Raw genomic sequence first — 26383 nt, forward strand, 5'->3', positions numbered from 1 at the left:
TATATAGTCAGCTGGTCAAACATGTCTTTCTAGTGACTTAAAGCAGTTGCTTGAATTCTCTGAGACTAAATGTCACATGTATAGGGCTACTGCAATGTAGGACATTACACACACACACTCACACACACACACACACACACACACACAGAGACTTACACCTACACATTTGAAGACGCATTCCCTAGAGTCTGCCTGCCAAATAGCTCTCCCTCAAGACTTAAGTATTTCATTAGTGAGATAAAACAGGGCTGAGCCCACTGAGGTTGCCAGTTTCACTGATGAGGAAAGGAGAAACAGGGGAATCAGAAAGAGAGAGAGAGAAAGAGTGAGAGACAGAGAGGGGGCTGTGATAAACTCTGCTGCGAGCCCTCCTGTATGCAGAGTGAGAGGGTGCAGGAGCAACAGCATGAGATCTGGAGAGGGTGAAAACACAACTTTGAGCAAGACCTACCACAAAGTCCACACAGATCGCGCACTTTGAGGTGAGCGTGCATGTGTTTTTGTCACCCTGTAGAACTGGGCTGATGCATTTGGGTGCGATCGTCCCGTCAAGTGCTTCTCTGCTTTGAAGTTGGCCGTGGGGGACTGGTTTTTCCCTGCAAGGAAAAAAAGGAAGGAAAAGGCCAAAGGCTACAAAAACTGGAGTGTTTCCAACTTCTAATTCCCTCAGGACGTTTTTTTCCCCACCTCGGCTTTAAGAAGGAACCACATGTGAAGACTGATGGGGCAAGAGCTCAACAATACTTACCAGAGAATTGGTTCAGATGCATCACCGCAAAGACTCCACATCCCAGTAGGAGCAAGACGGAGGTAAAGAAGCAGAGAGAAAGTGAGAGGGATTCTGAGTAAATTCCATCCACTCCCCCCATCCCACATTGAGACCTTCTTCAGATGCCTTCTGCTACCCCCCGTGGGGCAGGAAGCGTGAAAAATCTCACTAATGGGTTTATTTGCTGTCAGCTCAGCGATGACCTGTCATTTCCCAGGACCACTCCACACTTGACACATTTCATAGTCGAGTAAGCTTTGCTTTGTTTTTTGTCTAAAGAGCCCTTGTTTCACACTGTTGGCTGTTGAGAAGATCAAGAGCAGGCGGAGGTATCAGGTGGAGCGGACAAGTCCCTTAATCACTTTGCCTGCCTATTACAGTATTTTTCTTTCAGTGAGGTCAAGCGTGTGGGACGTCTCGCTGATCTTTTGTGTTTCTCCGAGCCAAGAACATCTTCTGCTTTCTGAACCTACTACTGTCTCCTGGCTGGTGGGCTAAAGATGCGTTTCTGGCTGCTAGCTGTGGTGACGGCAGTGCTCTGGAGCCAGTGCATCCTTCTAGGGTGGGCTGAGGCCAGGAAGATGCGTAAGAGGCCGAAGGAGCTCGCGCCGCAGTACACTGAAGCATTGAACACCACTCTTTCCAACAGCGAGGAGCTGGATGGCAGTACGAAGGTATATATCATATATGTCATATGATAGTTTTTTACTGCTTTTCTGAAGCTATGCTCATTTCCCAGCTCTGCACATGAATATGCTTATGATTCCACATCAGAGGTCAAATTATTGTGTTGTATAAGATCACTGATATAAATGTTTGATACTGAGGTAGCATCCTTAAAAGTGCACATTTGTACCTTATATACCCATAAAATGAATTTATTACCTTAAGGGTACAAGTTAGTATCTTAAATTACTAATATGTCAGCAGTGTATTTTTCAAAGTACGCCCCATTGGACAAGCTAGTATGTCATATGTCTGTTTTTGAGATAATGGTTGATTTTATATAAAGTTGTTCTATAATGTGTCTTCTTCAGTTTACTAAGAAACTTCTGATATTGTAGTAATCAGTCAAATGATAGAAGACATGATACATCACATTGGATATATACTCTACACTACCAAAAGTTTGCGGTCAGTGAGATTTTTTTGTATTAAATTAATCAAACTTGACAGTAAAGACATTTATAGTGTTACAGAAGATTTCTATTTCAAATAAAAAAACAATTTTTTAGAACCCCCCCCCCAAAATAAAAAAAAATCAAAATTCAGTTTCCCCCCCAAAAAATAAAAAAAAATAAAGCAGAACAACCGTTTTAAATGTAATAATAAGAAATGCTTCTTATCATTCTATTTCTTATTTAAAAAAATATTTAAATTATTCGTAGGCAATGTGCAAAATAATAAATGATATCCCTTAAATGCCCTTTATGTTATTTAAATAGAAACATCTGCCAAATGTGTAAATCTAATGCATTTTAGCAACCAATCATTCCTCACAGTGTGTCAAATCACCCTGTAACAGCCAGGCAGAGAAAATACCTCAGAATGATGTGTTTTAAATGCTCTGTTAAATATGTCAGCACACTCATCATCAGAAAGCAAAGCCGACTGCATTTGGCACCCACAGTTGTCTCTCATCATACTTTGTAAATGCGCCTGAGCAGAAGTCGCCGGCTGCTTTGCAAACTTTGGCTATTTAAACAAGCTTAGACCGAGCTCATCCAAAGCCCATGATGGAGATGCTACAACCATTTCTGATTAGCTTGGCACAGACTCAAACATGTATGTTTCTTGGGAATAAGACAGGTCTAATTCTCCAGAACAGAATGAGATTCAGAATGATAAATAGAGCGGTCTGCAGGCTCCAATGTGTGAAATGGATGACTGAAGCGTGAGATATGTGAAGAATGCACGTTCAGAAGGTCTGATCAGAGCATTGATTAGTCCTCTCAGTAGGTGTTCTCTACCAGAACATGAAAGAGGGCTTGTTTGTTATTTGAGGCTTGTGGTGTCGGTAGGTTACGGATGATGAGAACGGTAAACAGGGACTCTTTTGCATTTGCATTTGTGTATAAAATAAATAAATACAGAATTACCATTCATTTCTATGCACATAAACCTGGGAAAATATCATATCGTGTTTTCTGTAGCGGAATTATGATGCATGACTGCGTTGACATTTTCTGGCTCCAACAAGGTTAACGTATTACTATTCCAACTCTGTATTTGTTTATTGCTCCTGTATTGTTTAGATATCAGGGTTTGCATTGGAAAATTAGCTCCTGTCTCAGCCCACCCATAGAGTTGGCATTCTCAAGTAACTCTCAGCTACCCCTGTGCCAACCACTCTCACTATAACGGCTTCAGTGGTCTTGCTTACAAAGGTTGTTGTCTTATTGAGTTTTTACACATCACTGATATTTTGACAGTTTGGTTGTATCATATTTCCATACTGTGTTTATTTTGACATGAATTTGAAGGAATTTTCAAAAAGGGACTGTAAAAATGTGTGTGTGTGTATGTGTGTCTGTGTGTGTGTGTATTTATATATATAAATACACTTTTAAAAATTACAAGATTACAATAACTTACTATTTCTGGCTTTTGTGTTAATCTCAATGTTGGTTGCAATGTTCTTTGTAATTATCTATGAAATTTGCTATCGATTTCTGTTTGAAATGGGTCAGTGAGACTTTTTTCCATTCAGTTGATCAGATGCGAAAAGACCGTAAAAGAAGCTTTTTGACCTTGAGTCAAACTTTTGATGCTGTTCCTTCATTGTATCCCAGGTGGGTCTTTCTCTACCTGCTCTTCCTCATCTACTTCTTCTTCCTCCTTTCATGGCCCAGCACAGGCAGGCTGCCATGATGTAATTCCTGGGAAGGTTAGTTGGGGAGATATTTAAAGACCCTTGGCAGAGCTCTTTCCCAGCCCATTGATTCTGTCATTCACAGGCCAGGCTGACTCCGCTGTGTCTGGGACATCCGATAGGGGCGGTGCGGCCCCCTGAAAAAACTGGGGCAGCAGGCCGCATAAGCCCCTCACAAAGCCTCACAGAAAGGGTCTTGAAAGAGGACACCTCGAGAAGGATTAGTCACTCTCCCCCACTTTGCTTACGTTCTTTTCATCTTGTCCCTTACAATCAGAGAGTAATGACATAATCACTCTTAAACCCAGTGTTTTACCAGATTTGTCACTGCTAGAAAGCATCACTCGGGTTGAGGACGGAGGGGTGGACATAGGGATGGAGATCATCTTTACAGGTTTAGGTGGGTTTTGTATGATCTATATGCAACTTGATGTCCAGCTACCAGTATAAGCCTTTTCGATTCTTAAAATCCCAATATTGATCTTTTACTCTGTGCTTATTGTACTGTAGATGTCACTGCATTCTGCATTTTTCATTTACATTTATTCATTTAGCAGGGTGTGATGAAGGCTTCGTTCAAAATCAACGCGGCCAGTATAGTCTGATTCACGGACAAACAACACTTATGTGCTTCTTTCTAGTAAATCAGAAAACAAAAATGCAACCAGTGTAATTCAATTCACTTTCAAATGGAACTTATAAGCAGGTTCATTGAAGCAAAAATACAGCGCAACCAGTGTAATTTGATTCACAAACAAATCGCATTAATGAGCCAGTTCTATTTAGCGAATCAAAATGTAGCACAACCTGTGTAATTCGCCTCACGAGTATGAGCTGGTTCATTTTAGTGACTTTAGTGACTAGAACATAAAGTGCTGTGCAACCAGTGTATATCGATTCATGAATTGAATGACCAGTTCTTTTGAGTGAATCAAAACATTCTGCGTGACCAGTGTTCAATTCTCTTGAGCCAACTTATTTAATGGTTATGCTAAAACAGTGCCCTGTCTAATTTACAAAATTAACAGAGAAGTGTTTTTTCATATGACAGAAATACTGGTTAATTAATATGAATGAAATTATATAGACTCAACAGTGGATTCTAATCACAAGCATTTGAATCTAAATCAAATCCAAACAGGAAACAATACACAACCCTACAACAGAATTACCAGTGAATAGTAAGTTTTCTCTGTTTCGGCTTCAGTAGCTCTACCTGAAGAAGCCATGACGACATTGTGTTCTCAAAAACAGAGCCTTTTATCTGAAGTATTTCTCATCTGTCCATTTGACCTACCACAGATAATAAGGGAAATGAGCACCAGTGCAAACTAGCTCAACGTTATAATTTGCACACAAAGCAGGTGTGATGCTGCAATCAGACTCTCTTCAGCTCTTTGACTTATTTATGGCGAGAGGAGGGCCGGATAATTCCTCAGTGAATCTCATAATAAGTCTTGTGGCTCTTCTCTCCCCTCACATGTCTTCACTAGCCAGGAATGCACACTTGATATACATATAAATATCTAAACAATGTTTACCCTGCTACGATGGCATGGAACAGCGAGAGTTATTAAAACAACACAGTGCCTCATTACCTAGTTTTGTAAAGTTACGAGTGTATTCTGACACACACAATACATGTTGTTGTGCTTGGTATGGGTGAAGATAGAGAGTAAATTGGATTCAGACGTCTTTGATGTCACTGTTTAATGACCTGTGGGCCTATAATGGGGGCATTTCCAGCTTTCCCCCCTGAGTAATAACAAAGCGGTTAAATGCCTGTTTCACCGCTCGCGTAAGAATGTGATGAAAAGAGCTTTATGGTAACTGGCAAACAAATATTCAACGTACATGTGAAAGAAAAACTCTATCTGTCAACCATTTGGAGTGTGTTAGGTATCAGACCTTGTCTTCAGGGAAGGAATTACAGAATAATGAGGCCTTGGTACTGAAATATACAGTGGTGCCGGGTCTGTTACCTGTTAAATGATGGCCTTTGAAGCTTTCTGCTGCTTGATATTCAGCCAAATAATAATTTCTCTTTTCGTATCTCTATGTTCTGACTTCCAAAGCAGTAATGACTTGGTACCAAAAGAAACCATAATTGCAGGTAAGAATCTGAGGTGTGGTGTGAATGCGTCCATATAATCAAACCCATAAATCTGTGTACCGACCCATAAAGCTGTGTTTGGGAGCATTTTTACTCTTTTGCACACATACCGTGTACATGATACTAAGGAAAATTAACATTCTTTTACAGCCATATTTACAGCCGTGTCTTTTATGAGCCGGGTTATATACGAGAAATGGAGGGTGAACTGGGAAATAATAGGTGTGTGACATGGAGGATGCACGCAAATCTGTCTATTTGTTGATATGGTAAAGGGGGATCCCAAAGGCATGGGATGGGTAAAATCATCAAGCCATGCATGGATGAATGCACATACAGTCATGCTATGCCCTTCTAGAAACAACAATAACTTTGGGAAAGCCCTCAGTCACTGTTTCTCGCTGTAAAGCACCTGCATAGTGTTTTTTTGGCAACTATTTCTGATGTGTTTGAATTGCGTGCTTTATTTATTTTTCAATGTCAACGAGTGTTATTTTTACGGGAACAGCTATTGCATCTTTGAAGTGTTGACAACAGTTCTGAGGAATGTGTTTTTGTAAGTATTTTTAATTGTCAGATAGTATTTAGTATTGGAAAATAATTTGGGGCTGAATACATTTACAATGTTTTAAATTTAGTAAGAAATAGATCTAATGGTTGGGTATTTTTAGCTACATGTCACTGTGTTACTGTAATGTCTGGTAAATTTCGGACCTGAGGTACAAAGATCAACAAACAGAAGCAATTTCTTCATAAAATGTGACTAAACCTCATGGCTGTGTTAGAACAGACCCAGTTTGTAAAGTCTGGACTATATACTTGTCATTAAGTTAATGTCATGTAAAAACATTTTGTGTCATTTCGTACCTTCAGACTGTGTAATGAAATGGATATACAGCCTAGATGAGGTTACAAGGTTTTTCACAATCAGACACTGACTGCATAATTGTTGATTGTGGCCTCAAGGCAGATTTTTATGGCCGTGTTTATGTTTGCTGTGGCACGCTGCCACAAAAATAGTCTCTGACGTTTTTCTCTGAAAATAAGACGTTTTTTTTTTTAATTCTTTTCTCTGAATACACAGTGAGCACTAAGAATTGTGGAGAAATGTTGCTTTGTTAATCAAGCTAATTATTTGAACACAGTTCAAAGCTAAAAATAAATGTTGGAATTTTGATATTCCGTTATTCCTTAAATAAAGATTAAATGAATCATTGAAACCAATTACTGCAATGCTTTTTCAGCAATCATCAGAAAAAACTCTGACAATACACTAATAGGTGCACTACATTTAATTAAATTACTCAGGCACTTTGCTTTGGTAAACCCCAAAAAATGTAATTGCAGTTGGCAAACAACCATTTACAATTAAACAGAAGTTTGACATGCTACATAAGTAATTTACTTTGTAATTACAGATCATGCTCGCACTTGCAGAAGAGTTAGCAGATACTTTTTAGACATTGAGAAGTTACTGGCTGTTCACGATGTGGACAATTCTTCAAAATGTCTCTTTTTGTTTTCCACAGCTGAAAGGAAGGTATGGAACAACATGAGGTTAAGTAAATAACACAATTTTCATTTTTGGGAGAATCTTTTGAACAATAAACAAACAAATAAATAAATAAATTAGCTGCAGGTTCTATATTTTGTTCATCTATTTATGTAAAAATAGCTTTGTGTTTGCTTAGTGGAGCTATTATAAAGTCTCTTTTTTTCAGCTTTCTTTCAGACTCTCATCGAAACTCTTTTTTACTCCGTCTCTAATGGAGCATTTGGCAGCTTTGCTCCACAAAGCTCTGCTGTTTTAACAGCCCCAAAACAAACTCATCAGAGAAAAATCCACCCCAGTGGTATGCTGAGATAATAACAGCTCGCCATGATCTGTCATGATCTGAAATAGTTCAGCGTATAGGGCTTTTCATACAAGCCGTGCTACCGCCGTCAACCGAATCGACTGTGTACACAGTCGCTCTGAAATATTGGAAAGTTTATCGCACTGAGCAAACCGCCGCACATTCCATATCAGCCTAAAGTCTCTGTGAAAATGTTCCTTTGTATCCAAAAAACATTTCAGAGAACTCTACCCGAATCCTTGCTTTCTGACAGTCAGAGAATGGTTTATACTTTCTTGAGTAAAGAACACGAGGGAACATGATGAAATGAGATTGCGTGGATATACATTTGTCTCCACAAACTTCGACGACATTTCCAAGCAGCAACTTCAGGCAAGTTAATCCTTGTCTTGACAGAGTTATGGATCCTCCCCGTACACCAACTGATCCGACTCTGATCATTTGGAGTGTTAATGGAAGTTCCTTGTATATTTTGAATTGAAGGTGTTGACTTGTCCATCTTGTGGAAACTGGTTGTAACTCATTTTGCCGAGGCCAAAAGAGAGTACATTCCCCTTAAGCTTTAAATCAGCTTCTGTGCTAGCATCTGTTGCTTATACTTCTATTTGGCACAGGAAATTAAACAACTCAATGGAGCCGCCAAAGTTGATATTGATCCTTAATAGAACCGTGTTGAATCAACAGTATTCGAAGGACTTCATGACCTGAGCGTTTGTTCTTTTTTGGGTAATATTAACATCCCGTGAATCATTTTTTTTTTTTTTGGCACAACTAGCTTGCTCTGCGTTGCTTTGACATTCTGATGATACAGTCTCTATTTATTAAGCATTCCATAAAAGACAATGGAAAAGAAACAAATCATGTCTTCTCCCAGTGTTTGGGGAAGATCTGAGGGATTGCCTTCTGCTGTAACAGTATCTGTACTAATCTGTCTGTCTTTTGGCTGTCTCCAGGCTCCTAATTCACAGCAATAACACTCAGACATCCAGCATGTGAGAGGATTGTGTGCTAGTCAAGTTGTTTATTTTGTCTCCTGTCACAAGAATAGAGGGAGAGGGAAAAAATGACACCCAAGCAAAAATATGAGCTTGTCCCATTCCAGAATGTATAAGAAAAACAAGGGGTTACTTTGTTGCAGCTTAACATGAGGCAGGTCTTTCTGTGAAGAGATGCAGCATGTTAGTTTTACAGATAAGTGATCCAGGTCTCGGTGCCAAACCTAAACCAATTCCATTTCAGACAGCTTACCTCTACAACTTGTCTCTATCTTTGTTTCTATCTCGACCGCAGTCACTTGAAGTTTAGGGAAGGGCTCGAGGAGATTCAGTTCATATTTGTGGTTACTGGGATTTATAAAGCCTCGCGTTTCATCTAAGCGAAAACATTGTCAGCTCTTTGGCATTGTTGGTGGTTAGTTGACCAAGTAATAATTATGTTTAAATAAACATTTATATTTCATATTTATATAACTATTTAATATTTAGTTACATTTGTGAGTGCTGTCAAAATGCTATTCAGTTACATGTAAAAAAATTTAGAGTGGGTTTTCACATTTACAAAAAAAAAAAAAAAGGAAACTTAGATCTTATTGATGATCTTACATCATTTGTACTTTGTAGGTAGGGTTTTGATGTACAGATGTTCTTTCAACTAGACAGCCATCCTAACCCATTTTTATACAAAACTCTTGAATGCTACTATTTAGAAAGTAGCTCAAATTGTAGAATCTTCCAAAAAAGGAGAGATGTCATTGGTTTGGCTGATGATTGCTGAAGTCATTCCACTGTGGGATTTAGAGGGTTCAAACCGTTGCCAAATAGAATGAGTTATATCACAGATTGCATATTTGATAACCTCTCTCTGAATTAGAAATCTACCTCTCAGAAATGAACTTCAGGCTCTGAGAGCTTATTGAATAGAAGAAGCCAGCAATGTTTCCACTGAAAGCCACTGTATGTGTTTAAAGAGTTGCAAAAAGAACCCACAGTTTAAAGCAGTGTCTCGGGCCTCTCATTTTTAGGTGAACTATAACATTTTGCTCATGGAAACTTGTTAAGAGAGATCAATTTAGAAAGGCTGTTTATTTTTCACAGACCCTACTGGGCAAAATTGACATAGCACCTGAGAGAACTAGTGAGAAGGAATAATTAAGCAAAGAGTAAAGTCCTCAAGAGAAAATTTGACTGGCTGTGTTTGGCATGAGGTAGAGCTGCATGCCACACAAAAGACCCATTCCTTTACTACTGTGGTGCAACCTGCCTTGATGTCTGGCACCATTTAATAGCATCTTTAGACATAATTTTCCTGTGAGGATTTGTAAGCAGAAATTATGACTCACTGGATTCCGTTACGTACAGTATAGCTAAAATGCACTGCACTCAATGGCAGTGGGAGAATGATCTCTGGATTAAATATCTGATAAATCACACAGTTAGAACTTCTCCAAGTGACTCAAATATAAAAATGGGAGTAGCTTACCTTTTTTATTCATCCGCTCTGACATGTACACTTACCAAACCTAAAATTATGACAGTCTGTCGTTTGTGCATCATATCCTGAATACTTCAAGTTATACAGAAATATGAAAAAACAACAACATGCATGCATGTTTTTATTCAGCAGGTCAGTGAGAACCAGAGAGTGGACCCTCTTGGATCATGGATGGATTTTGTGAAGAGACCTGTGGGCAACTTTCCCGGAAAATGCCGAAAGCGAAAACGACCACTGGTGTGGAAAATCTTTACAATTACATATTATCAAATGTCAAACACATAATCAACAGTAGCACATGAGACAGAGCTGAAATTGTGGCAAGGAGAGGAATTTTCATTCACCCGGAATGTACAGATTAATTCTTATAAATCAAGAATAAATGTAGAACTTAAGAATGTCTTAACAAGTTAAAGGAGTAGTTCACCCAAAAATGAAAATTTACTGAGAATTTACTCACCCTCAGACCATCCGAGATGTAAATGAGTTTGTTTCTTCATCAAAATAGATTTGGAGAAATGTATCACAGGATATCACTTGCTCACCAATAATTCCTTTGCAGTTAATAGGTGCTGCCAGGATGAGAGGCCAAACTTCCAATAAAAACATCACAATTATCCATAAGTAATCCACATGACTGTAGTCCATCAATCAATGTCTTGTGAAGTGAAAACGGTGTTTGTAAGAAACAAATCCATCAAGGCAATTTCTTTTACATAACACCATCACTTCTGACACAGTTTCAAAGTTCAAAAGTTCACAGTCCAAAATAATGCTTCCTCCAGTGATGAAGTCCTTCTCCTGTTGTCCTTCTACAGTAGACATATAACTGTTTTGGACTGTTTTTGCTTGTAAACAGTGCTTGATCGTTGTGTATTACTCTCCTGATTCAGATGAGATTACTTTTTCACTAGAGAAAGCAATATTATGGATAGAGGACTCCAATTTTAGTCAGAAAAAACTGTTAAAGATCAATTTGTTGATTACAAACACAGCTTTTCTCTTCAGTGGAGTGGATTATATGTGGTTTATTGTGATGTTTTTATCAGCTGTTTGAACTCTCATTCTGACGGCACCCATTCACTACATAGGAGCATCATTTGGTGAGCAAGTGATATAATGTTACATTTCTTCAAATCTGTTTTTGATGAAAGCTGTCTTTCCTCTTGGATGGCCTGAGGGTGAGTCCATTTTCAGCTAATTATAATTTTTTATAATAATTTCTTTAAGTTTTTTTTCCCCAGTCATGGTTTGTCAACTTTTTTCCTAAACATATTGTTATTTTACCAAGCACCTACAGTGGCATTTTTTGGCAATGTTATTATTTTATTTTAGTACATTAAGCCTACACTTGCTTACCACCATTACCTACTGTACAAGTCATTTTGTGATGGCTAATTAATAAAACAGGTAGCTAGAGACACATATAATACTTCAGGTGCAATATACAAACTAACAAGCACCATTACATATGTATTGCACTTCAAAAAAGTTGAGTGTCTAAGAAAGAATTTGTCATATATTGCATAACACATTCCTTAAAACATTTCAAGTTGTAACACGTCATTACATAAAGTGAGATGTTCTTGAGCATTAAAAGAAATTTGAGTCTTGATTAAACTGATTTGAAATTCTATAACAATTATATTTCTTTGCCTATTAGCCTGGTCCCCCGGGCCCTCCTGGACCTCCAGGGCCTCAGGGACCCCCAGGATCCCCTGGGGCAGAGGTCACTCAAGAGGTCCTGCTGCGAGAGTTCAAAGAAATGATCAAAGGTGAGGACCCACACAACACATGAGAATCACCATCAAGTGGCCATCATGAAGATGAGCTGGACATTTTGAGAGATACAGTGATGAGGTGTATTTAATACTGTGATCTGCTTGAACAGAGGCCACAGAGAGACGAGCAGCAGTGGATAGGCCCAACGAACCCAGCCTGCCCACGGCTCTGATTACCGTAGAGAGTATGACCTCCTACCGGAGAATCGAGGAAGCCTTCCACTGCAAACTCAAAGGCCCTGTCGTTGTGGACAAAAAGACTCTGGCTGAACTGCAGAACTTTCAGACAGTAAGTGCAGACTGTAAACATATCTGTCTTATAACATAATGGAATATCTATCTATCAATCCATCATAGTGGATCTAATATATCCTAACATTATATTACACAAAACCAAACCAAAACAAAAAGACCTACTACTGCACAATACTTCTGATAAATGTATCTTTAATTACACATTGTTATACGAACACTGATTTAAATGTCATAGTAAATTGTTTGATACAAAAAGAAGTGACTCAACTTAACTGATTCAACTTTGTGTTTCGAACTATTCATTAAAGCTCAGTAATTAATTATTTTGGGAATCTGAAAACAGTGCTGTATTTTATAATAATTCAATGGCCCATCGTCAATTATTCCTTACTTGACCAGTAATTTTCAGCAGTCTTTAATCATCCATTTTACACTGATGTCTTCTGTTATTGTAAAGCTATTGTTTTTCAAAGTTATTGTGTTTATAGCTTATGGTCAAATAATGCAATCAGTCACAGTCAGGCCTATATCTAGACTTATACCATCAAATTAACAAAAAAGAGCATTTTGAATGTGCTTTATACTTGTGCTGCAAAGAAGGAAGCACTGCATATTAAACTGAATATAGCAAATCCACATTAATGCTTATACAAATGAGCATTCCAGCTCTTTAGAAACATTTACAGTAAATGATACAGCTTCCAAAGTGAACATGTGATCGTCTCGTTGCGGCCGTGGGATTGGCTCTTGCCAGAATGTAAAAAAATTCCAGGCTGTTGCAAATCATTTCAGATTGGCTTATTTTGTCTTGGTTCCATTTGGCTTCTTCATGGTGACAGTTTTACACAATATCCAACACCGTTTCAAAACGCTTCCAACCAGTGTGTGTGTGTTCCATCACCAATCATAATTACAAAATCAATCGCCCAGTCAGACAGAGACTGTAACTCCACCTCAATTAACGTTTAAAGACACAGCTGTATTATGTGATTGTAAGCTCCTGATTGACTCTTGACATGAACATTAGTGACAAGACATTGGATTGGCTAAATGTTTACTCAGCCAATCAAAAAGGGTCTAATCCACCCACCTCCTAAAAAATATATCCTTTTTCAAATGTGCTACATTGCTGTCTTGGTGGTGTACAAAAGGTACTCTGTCTGAGGTTTTGGACGAGTGAGTGGTGTGTATAAAAATAGACACCGTTTGAAACAGTGCCCTGTTTTCAAGGAAGAGCTTTACCCTGTGGCATTCTGATCATCCAAGGACACACACCGAAAATCCATGTTTTAGCAGCGTCTTTTAGTCACGGAAAAAAACTGCGATTGATTAATGCGGACGAGATTTAATCTAAGCTCCTATGAGCAATTTAATTCTGCTGATCACTGAAGATGTATGATTCTTACTTTCCGTATTAGAGAAATTATGATCATATAGTCTTTCAAATCTGTCAGATGGATGAAATAACGGTTGTAAATGTCAATGCAAAGCTTTGTTCATCCAATGTAGAAATAGATGTCAAATAAAATCACGGCCTTCTCACATATCTGTTGGGATCTGACATGTATATGAAAGGCATTCATTGTATGTGTTCGAAGCTGACAGCACAAAAATGGCAGAGCCGAACAGTGTTTAGCACACTAATCGGAGGACTCGTTATAAAAGCGTCTGAGTCTGGAACTCTTGGTGGGTTCTGGAGGCGTAATGCAGAATAATGTGGTCTGGCATGGCTGCAGTGTGCAGTTATGATCAAAAACAGAATCGGAGGATTCTTGGCAGATGTGTACATACTTCTAACCATTTAATGGTTATGTGCTCCCAAACTGAGCCCTAAAACTGGTATATTTTCAAACGCTGTATGCAGAATGCTTGATTTGCATGTGTGTTTATTAGAGTGTGGAGAGCGAGAATTCTGCTTAAAAACCTATTCTAGAGATGCTCGGAATGCTCAGCAATTTACAAAGTAGGATTTTCAGATAGAGATTGGTGTGAGCATTGTAAGGCCATCTATAATTCTCAACTGTTTCATACCTTCAGCCTCCTGCCAAAGGTGCCTTCCTCAGAGGGACGGGGATGGATCAGTCCACTGGCCGATTTACAGCTCCGGTCACTGGAATTTATCAGTTCTCTGCCAACGTTCATATTGGTAAGGAAAGGCTGAAGGGTTCACCTCACCAGTAACATACTTTCTGAACAAACAAAATGTTGTTTTCTTACACTTTTTCAATCTTAGATATGAGGTTTGGAGGTACGATAATGATTGGCGGAATCAAACCCATGTTCAAACAATAGAATGCATGAATGAACTGCAAAAATGTACACAATTTACAGTGATTTTTAAAGTAAAATTATATATGGATGGTACACAGTTTGAAGTCAACAGACTATTACTATATATGTAATTATATATATATATATATATATATATATATATATATATATATGTGTGTGTGTGTGTGTGTGTGTGTGTGTGTATGTGTGTGTGTGTTATCTTATTATTTCATTAGAAACAGTAATATTGTAAAAAACAATTATTACAATCTAAAATATTTCAGTATATTTTAAATAAAATTGATTCCTGTCACAGCAAAGCTGAATTTTCAACGTTAGTAATCATATCATTACCATATCATTACTCCACACTTCTGTATCACATGATCTTTCAGAAATCATTCTAATATGCTGATTTGGTATTTAAAAATTCTTATTATTATCAGTACTGAAAACTGTTATGCTGCTAAAAAGTTTTGTGGAAACAGTGTTAGATTTTATTTCATGATTCTTTGATAATTAGAAAGTTCAAAAGAATAGTTTACTTGGAAAACATATAAAATATTTGTATCATTAAAAATGTCTTTACTGTCACTTCGGATCAATTTAATGCATCCTTACGGAATAGAATATTAATTACAAAAATACTTACTGACCGCAAACCATTGAATGTGATGGATATGTAGACATGCTTTGGATAAAATTGTTTGCCAAATACAGTAGAGAGATTAATTGAAAATTCACTTTCTCTGTATTAAATACAAATACATGGAGTACAAATTAATATTTCAATGTCAACTCTATCAGGAGATGCCATCATGTAATGGATGTGTTTCAGACTTGGCACTTTCTCAACAGATGGATTGCATTCCCCTGTAACTTACATTCCAACCGTGCTGCATTTGTTTGCTGAGATTGAGGGTGTCTTGCACAATCTTGCATGTTTAAAAAGCTACAAAATTTGTGCCGTGCCTGAAAGCGCACAAACATACTTTTTTTGTTGTTTTTGTTGGTTGATGCTCTCTAAAGAGAGGGTCCAGTAATCCTTCATCCATCCTTTCAGAGGCAATGCTTATGTGGAGTTACACTGAAATAAGCCCCAGGGACTCTGAATGCAAAACTCTTCTAAGCTGTGGCGCCGCCATGCAGCTCCGGGAAAAGGAATTGGCCCTTTGCAGTAGACTGTGGCAGAAAATCAACATCCCCAAACAAATTCACAAATCCACTGCAGACTTATAGAACAGACCAATATTTAGACGCGGCTGGAGGTCAAACATGACTGGCTGTGGCATCGTGTGCTCCGCATACAAAGCTCTGTCAAACAACATCTCAACAGCCTTTACTCTTCATACAACAGTTTGTAGTGCATGTCTGAAAAGTATTCTTAGGAAATATCATTTTTTGTTCTTTGTGTACTTTCTCGCAGACCACACTGAGGTGAAGAAAAGTAAGAACCAGCTGAGAGCCAGAGATAATGTCCGAGTTTTGATCTGCATTGAATCACTCTGCCACAGATACACGTAAGTTTGCTTTATCTCACATTAAAGGGATAGTTCACCCAAAAATAAACATTCTGTCATAATTCATTGAGCCTCATGTCATTCCAAAACTGTGTGAAGTTCTTTAAAAACTTGAATTTTTGTGTTTAATATACTAACTTTTATGCTATTGCAAACAAGCTTACAGGGATAGTTCGCCCAAAATGAAATTCTGTCATCATTTACTCACCCTTATGTTGTTGAAAGCCTACTGTATATGAGTTTCTGTCTTCTGTTGAACACAGAAGAAGATATTTTGAAGTATTTGGGTAACCAAGCAGTTTCTGGTCCCCACTGACTTCCATAGTATTTTTGTTCCATACTATGGACGTCAATGGCTACCAGCTACTATTTAAATCTCTTTAAATAGACACAAAACTATCATAAAAGTATCATAAACAGGGTTCGTACAGCTTTTTTACAAGTCTATGGAGCCCATAAGGGGAAATTGTGATGGAAAATAAAATGAGATGGGGGGATGGGATAAATGTAATGCTTTTACGTTCCCCAGAAACTGTGTTCACTCACAAAAAGTATATGAGTTAGGAGGAAGAATGATATTTCAATATTTATTCAGATATTTCAAATGCAAAGATTCTCTGGGTACTGCAAAACTGCAAAAAGTTTCGTAAGAGAACGCAAAAGTTTTGTGAATGAACACAACATTTCTCAGGGATCGCAAACATCTTGCGAGCAAACGCAAAAGCTTTCAAATACATCTTTCCCATCTCATATTTTTTCCTTCAACGTCCATTTCAGGGCTCCGGAAAAGTCCTATAAAGTCATACAATAGATTTGTGTGATAAGCAGACCCTCTTGAGAAACCCTCTTGAGAAAAGTAGTGATGTTTGATTCATGAATGAACCATTGAAACTATATAATTAAAGTGCTAGAATTTGAGTGTGTTTCCAACTGGCTACACAGAGTTTCTTGTGATTTTCTTTGATTTCAGGTCTTTCTGTCAGACTTAGTGTCAGTTCTGTTAGCAGAACCATCCAGGAGAAAATCTGACACCAGCAATTTTGTTAGAAAGGTTATTATGATTACATTATGTATAATTTACCCACAAGTAGTCTATTTATTAACATTTCGATTTTGGACCCGTTGTCCACAGACCACATCCACATCAATATAAATTCATGATTCAGACTCTAAGGAATACATCGCTTATGATGAAAATTTGTATTTTTCTTGAGCTCCTTTTTACATTCAGAGCATGTGGTTTTTATTTCAGTGGCTTAAGCGTGTGAGTGCATGTCATAAAAATCCTCTTTCACAAATCAAACAAAAACGAATTTACTTAAAAGAAAAGAGAGAGAGAAAAAAACTACTAGGGGTACATGAGGTGGGGAAGGGAGAATGGGGGTGTCAGATCAGCCTGGAAGTCTCTCCCAGTGTTTGCTGGTTGTTAACGCTCTTTTGCTCTTAGTGAGTAACGCATGGGCTGTAAAGCATGTTGTCTGTTCTAGTTTGTGTGGAACCAGCATGGCATTTCCTGTGTTAAAGTGGAGCAGGCCTTTAAAAAATGTCCTCTCACCTTCAGTCTGGTCCTTGTCACCTTAGTAACCTTTACCGCCACCTTTGACTCGTGGGGTCCCTGTTGGTCTTAGCAACAGTACTGAAGGGTAATTCTTAAAATGTATTGCTGGAAAGTGCTAATAGAGACCTTTATAGGAAAATTATTCATTTTAAGGAATGTACTTTCATGTATAACAAAACAAAGTGATCTTTCTTTGAAAAACCTTAACAATGCGCCATGATTTCACTAAGTAAAAATGTATTATAATGGAATTATTTTATAATTATACTACTTAATATTTTGCTGAAATAAAATAAAAAATAATTTTAAATTAAATTAAATTAAATTAAATTAAATTAAATTAAATTAAATTAAATTAAATTAAATTAAATTAAATTAAATTAAATTAAATTAAATTAAATTAAATTGTCTAACCAATGCTTTGCTTCCATATCTTGGATAGGGAACTGTCACATAACTTCTATCGACCATAACATATCACCAAGAATCTAATCTCTACTGACTGTGTTGATTTTGTATTGACTTGAACGTGAAGTGTACAGATCAATAATTTGTTAACTCAAAATATTTTCTGTACTGTAATAGATCATTGGAAATGATTGTTGGCCTTGAGAGTAACAGCAAGATATTTACAGTATCTGTCCATGGACTGCTGGAACTTCAGGTAAGAATTAGTTAAACACACTCCATTCAGTTGAATGCAGTTTTACTTTTATGTAGTTGTATACTTATTATAAAACTGTTGTTTCTGCTGCTGTTAATGTCAAAACAAAAAACAAAAAAGCTAGTTAAAATTGTCACTTAAAATGAATCTGAATGAATTGCTGATTTGAATGCTGGAAAATGACATAAGTTTGTTAATGTATGTTTCTGCTTTTATTGTAAGTGATTAATAAGTGCATGTTTTTATTATATTAAAAAGTGAACTTAATAGCGGATAATGTTAACCAACATCTAAACAGCTATTTTTGTAAACGCTACATTTCATCTGTATCAATTCTATAATGAAACACAGTTTTCATTATCCAAAACATCTCACTGAATAACCTGTTTCTTAAAGGGGTCATGAACTGAGAAATCAAAATTCCCTTCATCTTTTGACATATAAGTGGTCATTGAACAAAAACATCCTGTATGTTTCAGAATTTAAAACTCTCTCGTTAGTCTAAAAACAGCATATATTAAAGCCAGTCTACCAAAGCTACAGGTTCTGTAGGAATGTACAAGTCTATGATGCAATAATGTGGAAAAACACCGCCTCCGCAGAAGTAGATCAATGCCTGCTTCCACATCACTGCCTGTTTAGCCCCGCCCACCAATTCATTCACTATTGTAGTTAAATGACAAGAGATGCAAATGCAGGTCTACACAAAAACACGTCAGGAAGAACTTGGTCCTGTTCACTTAATTTTACCGTGGATTTGTTTTGCAAACAAGGTATAATTTGATTTCCAGAATGTCTGAAACTAAAAGACTAACAAAGTATGAGTAACTGTTTTCACTATTGCTTTATCTTCTTACAGATTGTTAAATATGTACTGAGTATTTATCCGTTTTTAACCTAAATAAAAGCTGTGTGAAGAATTTAGGCTGTCAAACATTCACAACTATTAGCCAATCATAACAGTGTGCATTTACTTCCAAGTCTACAGTCCGCCACGACTATTCAAACAGAGCGTTCTGATGAGGGGGTCAAAACAGGACAGAAAATAGCCCATTACTTCTAAATTATGATGTAAAAATCTTGATAACGTTATACGCGGAATCGTGGACCCCTAACAGTGCAAAAACCTAATAATAAAAGGCAGTTCATGATCTCTTTAAATACATCCAATTAAATAAAATATGTTGCAGACTGACATCGATTTTGAATAATGTGATGTCTTCTTTCTCACAGGCCGGGCAGTACACCTCCATATTCGTGGACAATGCAGCTGGAGCATCGATCACAATACAGAATGGTTCAGATTTCATGGGCATGTTGCTGGGGGTATAGCCTTGTTTTACAGCCAGACTATATCTGGCAGACCACGTGAGACTGCAGAGCTCCTCTTTGGACTATCATCCAGCACCATATATCCTCATGAGACAATATGTGACTGCCACAAAGCTCCCGGCTTGCTCATGGATGAGACATGGACATATTAAAACCCACAAAGCAGAGACCGTTGGATGCAAAACTGAAAGACTTTACTGAGGACAGTCGCTCCACATCTGCCTCTCATGTGCCGTCTAAAATGAGGTTTTCACCTCTTCAGAAAGATCATTTCTCACTGTTTCCACTCACCATGTCCTATTTTGTGATTTATAGATGTATACAAAGAGATTTTTGTATTTTGACGTTGTGTTGTTACGTCCTTCCTCTTAATTAATAGTGTTTATACAGAATGTTTATATACACAGTTTGTTTTCTAGGGTGAGAGGTTTTCTGCAGTACAAGAGCTAAACTATTTTGGATTTATCTTGAAGGAATATTTCACCACAAAATGAAAATTTGTCAAAAATTTCTTACCCTCAGGCCATCCAAGATGGATTTCTGTTTCACTGAAACAGATTTGTAGAAATGTAGCTTTACGCCACTTGCAATGGATCCTCTGCAGTGAATGGGTGCCGTCAGAATCCAAACAGCTGATAAAAACGAATCCATCATTAATATGTTAATGCTAAATTTCTTAAAATCTCTTTCTATGAAGAAACAACTCATCTTGGATGGTCTGAGGGTGAGAAAAAAATTCAAAATGTTCTCGTTTTTGTGTGAACTATTCCTTTAAGAATTTTGTGATCTTTAGAGGCATTACCCAAAGCACCTCCTCTTTTGCATACATGCCTATATTTTTAAATATAACAAGCTAGACAAAGTTTTATTTACTATGCAGCTCAGAAAAGCATGTTGTAGTGACTTGATTATTGATAATAGAACAGATTTTCCGTTGTACTCGGCCAAAAGAAGGAAACAGCCAAATACAAGAACAGAAACAAGATGAATGACTCAGTCTATTTTTACGTCCAACAGCTAACAGTCCCAAACAATAGTGTTTATCAAGAAGTGTGTGTGAATGTGTGTTTGGAAAGCTACTGCCATGATCGATTAGACATGTTAGAGTCCTGCTGAGTTCTCATTTTGTTTACTGGAATGCCAAAAGCGTCATCTGAATGCTCTGTTTTTCACGTCTCCATGGAAGTTTATTCTTGCTTTTCTTCCTTTCCCCCCCAAACGTCGTCTTTGTTATTAACTTAGTAAATACAGAAATTAAAATGCACATATATATATGATCATATGTACAATTTTCCATACAAATTATTTATGTTTAAATGTATCTGCCAATTAAAACAGATTTCTAGCCTTCCAGTAGATCTCAATACAAGTGAAATTAATGTAAGCCAACCTGTTTAAATATACAGTATTTGCTTGTATTGTGGTGTAATGGAAATGAAACTATATTCAATAAATGTAAAATATATCTATTCACCTGGGCATGCTTGCGGTTGACTTGAAATGACTTTTATGAGCTTTGAAATCTTGCTAACGTTCGTAATTCTCTGCTCGATAAAGCAGGCAGGACGTACTCCCGGTGCCACACAATGAAGCTCGTGGAAAATATTCTTTGGTGCTGTAGCGTGGAAAATGCTTCTTTGCATCATTTGCATTGTAAATAATCCAGGATACCTCAAATACCTTGGGAAACAAAAGCGTGTCTGACAGACTGATGGTGGTACAGCATACCACCTGGGCACACCAGAGACCCATCTATAAAATCCAGTCATTTGAGTGTAGTTTAGATTTTCACATGAAATAACACAACACTCATATTGCCCAGATAAATACATGTGCACGTGACATGTGCAGAAGCCACTGAACTTTCAAGCCTCATCTTTAGTCAATAGGCCTTTTCGTTTTCTTTTCTTTTTACACTCTCACAAAAGATGGTACAAAAAGTAGTTATCTGTACATATTAGTACCTAAAAGGTACCTCCCAAGCAGCTTTTGCTCTTTTTTTGAGAACCAAAAGTGTTCAAAACAAACCAGTGATCTGGAAGTTATGAATGTCCTGAAGGATGCTGTTCATTTTCTGGTGAAGTTCTTTCATTATAAGCCAATACCACAGTTTATAATACAAAGCATTGTGGTTACATTATCAATCGTCTGTAAAACTGTCTGCTGAGGTGTTATTTTAGTATTATTTATACTATAGTTTTAATTAATATGTTGAATGGGCTATTATTGTTATATTTTCAGTTCTAATTTTAGTTATACTGTTGTCTTTTGTCATTGGTTTTTTATATTTCTAAATAGTTTTAATGATTTTTTTTTTTCAGTTGTAGTTTGTGTTTCATTTCAGTTAGTAATTTTAGTATTTAAATTTATTTTAATTAGTTGCAAATGCAAGATCGAAAAATTTGGGCTAAATCTTATAATAAGGTTTAATTTGTTAAAGGGATAGTTCACCATAATTTTACGAAGCTATGAGAATAATTTTCGTGTGGAAACAATACAAAAAAAATTATGACTTTATTAAACAATCTGTCTCCTCCGTGAATAGAATAGAATGGCTAATGTAATGTTCATCGATTCTTTTTGTAGATGTAATCCAAAATGCACATTTTCTTTTATGCATACATGAATGGATTTTAATATGAGTTTACAATGCACTTTTAAAAAGCATGTATGTTGGTAATTGATATAACAACAGATTTTCCATGATGCTTGGCCAGAAGAAAAGAAAATCCAGCAAATAAGTGATGATGATTCAGTCTATTTTTGTGTCCAGGTCTGTAACAGTTTTGCAACAGCTTGACTAAATTAAGCCCTTATTATCTGAAAAATGTACACATAAAAGACTCCCAACACTTGTGACAATTTTGCACCACTTTTCTTTGCACTTAGGGATAATAATTGAAACCTGAATGCTAGTTACACAGTGTCTGCTGGTAATTTCTTTCAGCTGTTATCATTATCAGTATGGACCTGCACAGTAGCCGCAGCACATCTCAACCATCCCACATTCACTTCAATACAGTTACTGCACAGAAACAGATGGGATTTTGCAAGCTTACATTCATGAATCTGTATTTGGAGGATAAATTTCATTATGATATATACTGGAGATAAACATATCACAATGGGCTCGAAATAAAAGAATGAGCAATGAAAGTGAATAAGATAATCTGATATTTGGAAAAGTGTCTAATAATTAGTGTTGCTGTTTGGTTGATCCCAATTTAAATGAGGCTTTCCTTTTATGTTTAAATATCATAAAACACATCAATAAAAACCCATGTAAGGCCTTCGCATTTTATACTGCAGCTTTTTGAGCAAGGCTGTTTAATATGTGTGAGTTATGTTCTAGACAAGATTTCTAGACATTACTTTTTCAGTCAAACATAGACAGCCGAACTCCTTCACAATTTAGTTGTAGATTTATACTGTGGTTATTGGAACATGTGGTTTTAAAAACGAACTATGCTTTGCCTGGCATTAAAACTCTTGGCTGAAGGGCTGCATGGCCATTTTCTTAAAATAACTTTAATTGGAGCACAGAAACATGTGGTTAAGGACACCAATGCTGCCGCGCACTTTTAAAGAGAACTAATCAAGTCTTTTAACTCTTTTATAAGCTGTTAGAATCGACTGAGAAGAAACTTTGCACTGATTGTACCGCAAAACTGAATACTAACAACAGACAAGATATTCTTCAACTTAAGTGTCTCAGGCAGTGATTTTTATTGATCCTAACAGATATCAGCTTCTTTTCTTTTGTTAAATAAGGCTCACAAAAACAATTCCTTGAAGAACTTTTTAATTTACATTTTTACTACTTGTGAAATGCCTTTTTATGTGTATGTATTATTACATATTTTTCTATTACATATTTAAAGTCAAACATTTAAGACTGCAATAAACTAAAAAAAATAATACATAAACCAGGTAAATAATAAATAAATAAATAAATAAAAAAATATATGAAAATTATTGATTTACATTTTTCTGCCCGATAGTTATTTCTACCATACTGAATGATCAATGTAATAAAATTTCCACCACTGTCAAGCAATACATCAATACTGTATATACGGTACACTGTCAAAAAGATTTGATTTGAAAAGTTATTTGGTGAGGCATGTATGTTGACTGATAGACACTGTTAGAAGACAAATACGACTTAATTTTACACAGTATTTTGAGAATTTTATTGCCATAAAATAGCTGCAACATTGGTCAACATCATTCATTAACTGCTCTGTTTAAATCTTTGTCTTTGCATTCAGTGGTTTTGTATTAATGTGTAACTTGGCGGCAGCCCTCAACTTCTTTATTATAATGTTTAAAAATGTAGGTCTTATTCACAGAGGACTTAATACTTGCATATTGCCATTAATAATTCTCAATTAGGAGGACTATCACTTCAAATGCGTTGTCTTTTTGTTGTTATGTTGTTGTTTTAAATATGTTTAATGACAGCTGTGTGAGCATGCTTCAACTCATTCACCATCCCACTGTGGAGCGCTCGGAGCCTGCCAAGGCAGTTGCGAAACCACCTTGCACCACAAACTCTATGACAGGAATTTCCCATTGCCCCATTATCAGCATCAGACAAGCTGAGTGATCCCAATTACCTCTTGCCCAAATGCTAAGAGCAACTTTTTTTTTTTTTTCAGAGAGGAGAGTGAACGTTTATGAATGGTTCCATTGTGAAAGTGAAGTTTCCTTGTTCATTGAGTCACTGTATAAACAATCACAGCGTATGGCTGTAGCCTATAGGTTTTAATTAATAGATTCCTCATCCTCAACAAGAGGACAAGTATAAGATAACTGCACAGACGTACAGGCACTGACTCCAGAGATAAAATATTCAGACTTTTAATATTTATTAAAGGACTGATTTTAATAATATTACACTACACTGTTTCCATTCTATCTATCTATCTATCTATCTATCTATCTATCTATCTATCTATCTATCTATCTATCTATCTATCTATCTATCTATCTATCTATCTATCTATCTATCTATCTATCTATCTATCTATCTATCTATCTATCTATAATGTAGAATTATTTGATGTATAGACAATATAAAAGAAAATAGAAATCTTTAGTAAAATCCTTTACTGCGACTTTACTGAAGTAATGCATCATTGCTGAATACCAGAAGTAATTTCTGTAATCTAAAATCTTGCTGACCCAAAACTTTTGAAATGTAGTGTAAATTTAAATATAGCGTATTCTTCGGAGATTTCTGTATTAAAGAAAAAGATTGGTCTTTACTGACACTAATAAAAAAATAAAACCTTTGTTCAAAATATTAAATATTATTTAAAGTAATACATGTATTTAATATTAAGGCTATTTAAAGTCTTTTTCCACTACTATGAAATTATTATTATTATTATTTTTTATTTTTTTGGAAAAACGTCTGGAATATGTCAAGCCATTGTTTAAGGAAAGTTATAATTATGACATTATAACTGACCTGATAACATAAACATTGTAACGGTTGTATACAGTTACTGCATAAAAAACATGTGACAATTTATGAAACTTGCTCTAAGATCATCATTTTTGGTTAAAATCTACTTTCGTAATATATCGGAACCACCAAATCCCAGCGTGCTTTTATTGTTCTCTTCTTTCCCCAACAGCTATTACAAATAGTGGTTTTTTTTTTTTTTTATGTATTGGATTTACAAAAAATATTTAAGATAGTTGTGAAACCAACTCCCCAGAGAAAACAAGCATTTGTGCTTGGACTGACTCCAAACCTTATAAGATATATTGTAGCCCATGTGACAAATAGCCCTGGCATTTCCTACAGTAATACAGTATATTTACCGCATGACCAAATTCTGAAGTGAGACACAAAAAGTATTTCTGGACATTATACAAGACCATCTCAGTGGACATTTGGAATGAGCCATTGTTCTCTAAATTTCCTATTTGTCAGCATTTCCAAACAAGGCCACCTGTAGAGAACAGAGCAGACAGAGAGACTCTCTCCCTGGGCGACGCTGAGTCCCTGTATATTATGTTTTGTGCATGCTTCAGATTTTTTCATGGCAACCCGAGTTACTCTAAACAGCTCTGCACAGCCCCAGCCCCAATGATACCAGTCACCACCAAACACACCGGTCGCCATGGCAGCAGCTCCATCCTGTCTCGTTTCGGTCTGTTGGGTGAAAGATTGGATGGGGTCAAAGAAAAATGCCTAAAACTGTCTAAGACATTTTCCCGGGATATTTCAAGTTGCACATTGTGCAATTTGTCTGAAAAATGCTCTTTTTGTTTATTATTTCTATTAGCATTATTATTTGTCCGCCTGTCTCTAAGTCCCCACCTGGCAACATAGTTTCTTTCTTTTCTTTTGTCCCTCTCTCTTTTTAACCCCACTTGTGTTTGTGGTGTTCTGGATTATAAATGAGCCTGACAAGTCTCTCCAAGCTTACGTTACAATGTGCAGCACTGTAAAGCTTTGGAATGAGCAAAGTACACAGACAGTGAGCAACGATTGATTTTCCTATAAATTGTGAGCGGGAGCTATTGCTCAGACAAGGAGGCTCCGGTAAGACACTGAAGGCCTTGCCAGGAATGAGAACGATGCTCCTGTTTCTGTCTATTCCTCTGTCCCATTCTGCATGCAGATAGAGAGAGAGAGAGAGAAGACAGAAGATGTGCCTGCCGTTATGTGCTGTGAAAACTACTTACCTTATTTCCAGCATCATTAAAACCAGATGGTAATTATTTATTAACATTTTGACATTACTGCTAATCACTAAGAACAACTTGATTTTTTAATTTAATTTAATTTAATTTAATTTAATTTAATTTAATTTAATTTAATTTAATTTAATTTAATTTAATTTACGGTTGTAACACAAGTGACAATAACACCAGTAACACCA

At 36.6% G+C, this 26383-nt stretch overlaps 1 protein-coding gene across 2 annotated transcripts; it reads left to right on the top strand.

The window, feature by feature from the left end:
* Window positions 1-124: 124 nt before the first annotated feature.
* LOC113068929 (adipolin-like) lies at window positions 125-20954 on the top strand. 2 transcript variants are annotated; one of them, XM_026241882.1, is made up of 8 exons: window positions 125-1443; window positions 10233-10337; window positions 11764-11875; window positions 11992-12170; window positions 14174-14282; window positions 15834-15927; window positions 18071-18149; window positions 19383-20954. In XM_026241882.1, the coding sequence occupies exons 1-8, from the start codon at window positions 1270-1272 to the stop codon at window positions 19479-19481; spliced, it is 951 nt and encodes a 316-aa protein (XP_026097667.1). In that variant the 5' UTR covers window positions 125-1269; the 3' UTR covers window positions 19482-20954. The 2 variants fall into 2 exon arrangements, with proteins under 2 accessions (XP_026097667.1, XP_026097666.1); XM_026241881.1 differs by having other exon boundaries at window positions 140-1443; window positions 10230-10337.
* The last annotated feature ends 5429 nt before the right edge of the window (window positions 20955-26383 follow it).

This window comes from Carassius auratus, unplaced genomic scaffold (assembly GCF_003368295.1).
Source record: "Carassius auratus strain Wakin unplaced genomic scaffold, ASM336829v1 scaf_tig00000254, whole genome shotgun sequence".
Classification (NCBI taxonomy): Eukaryota; Metazoa; Chordata; class Actinopteri; order Cypriniformes; family Cyprinidae; genus Carassius; species Carassius auratus.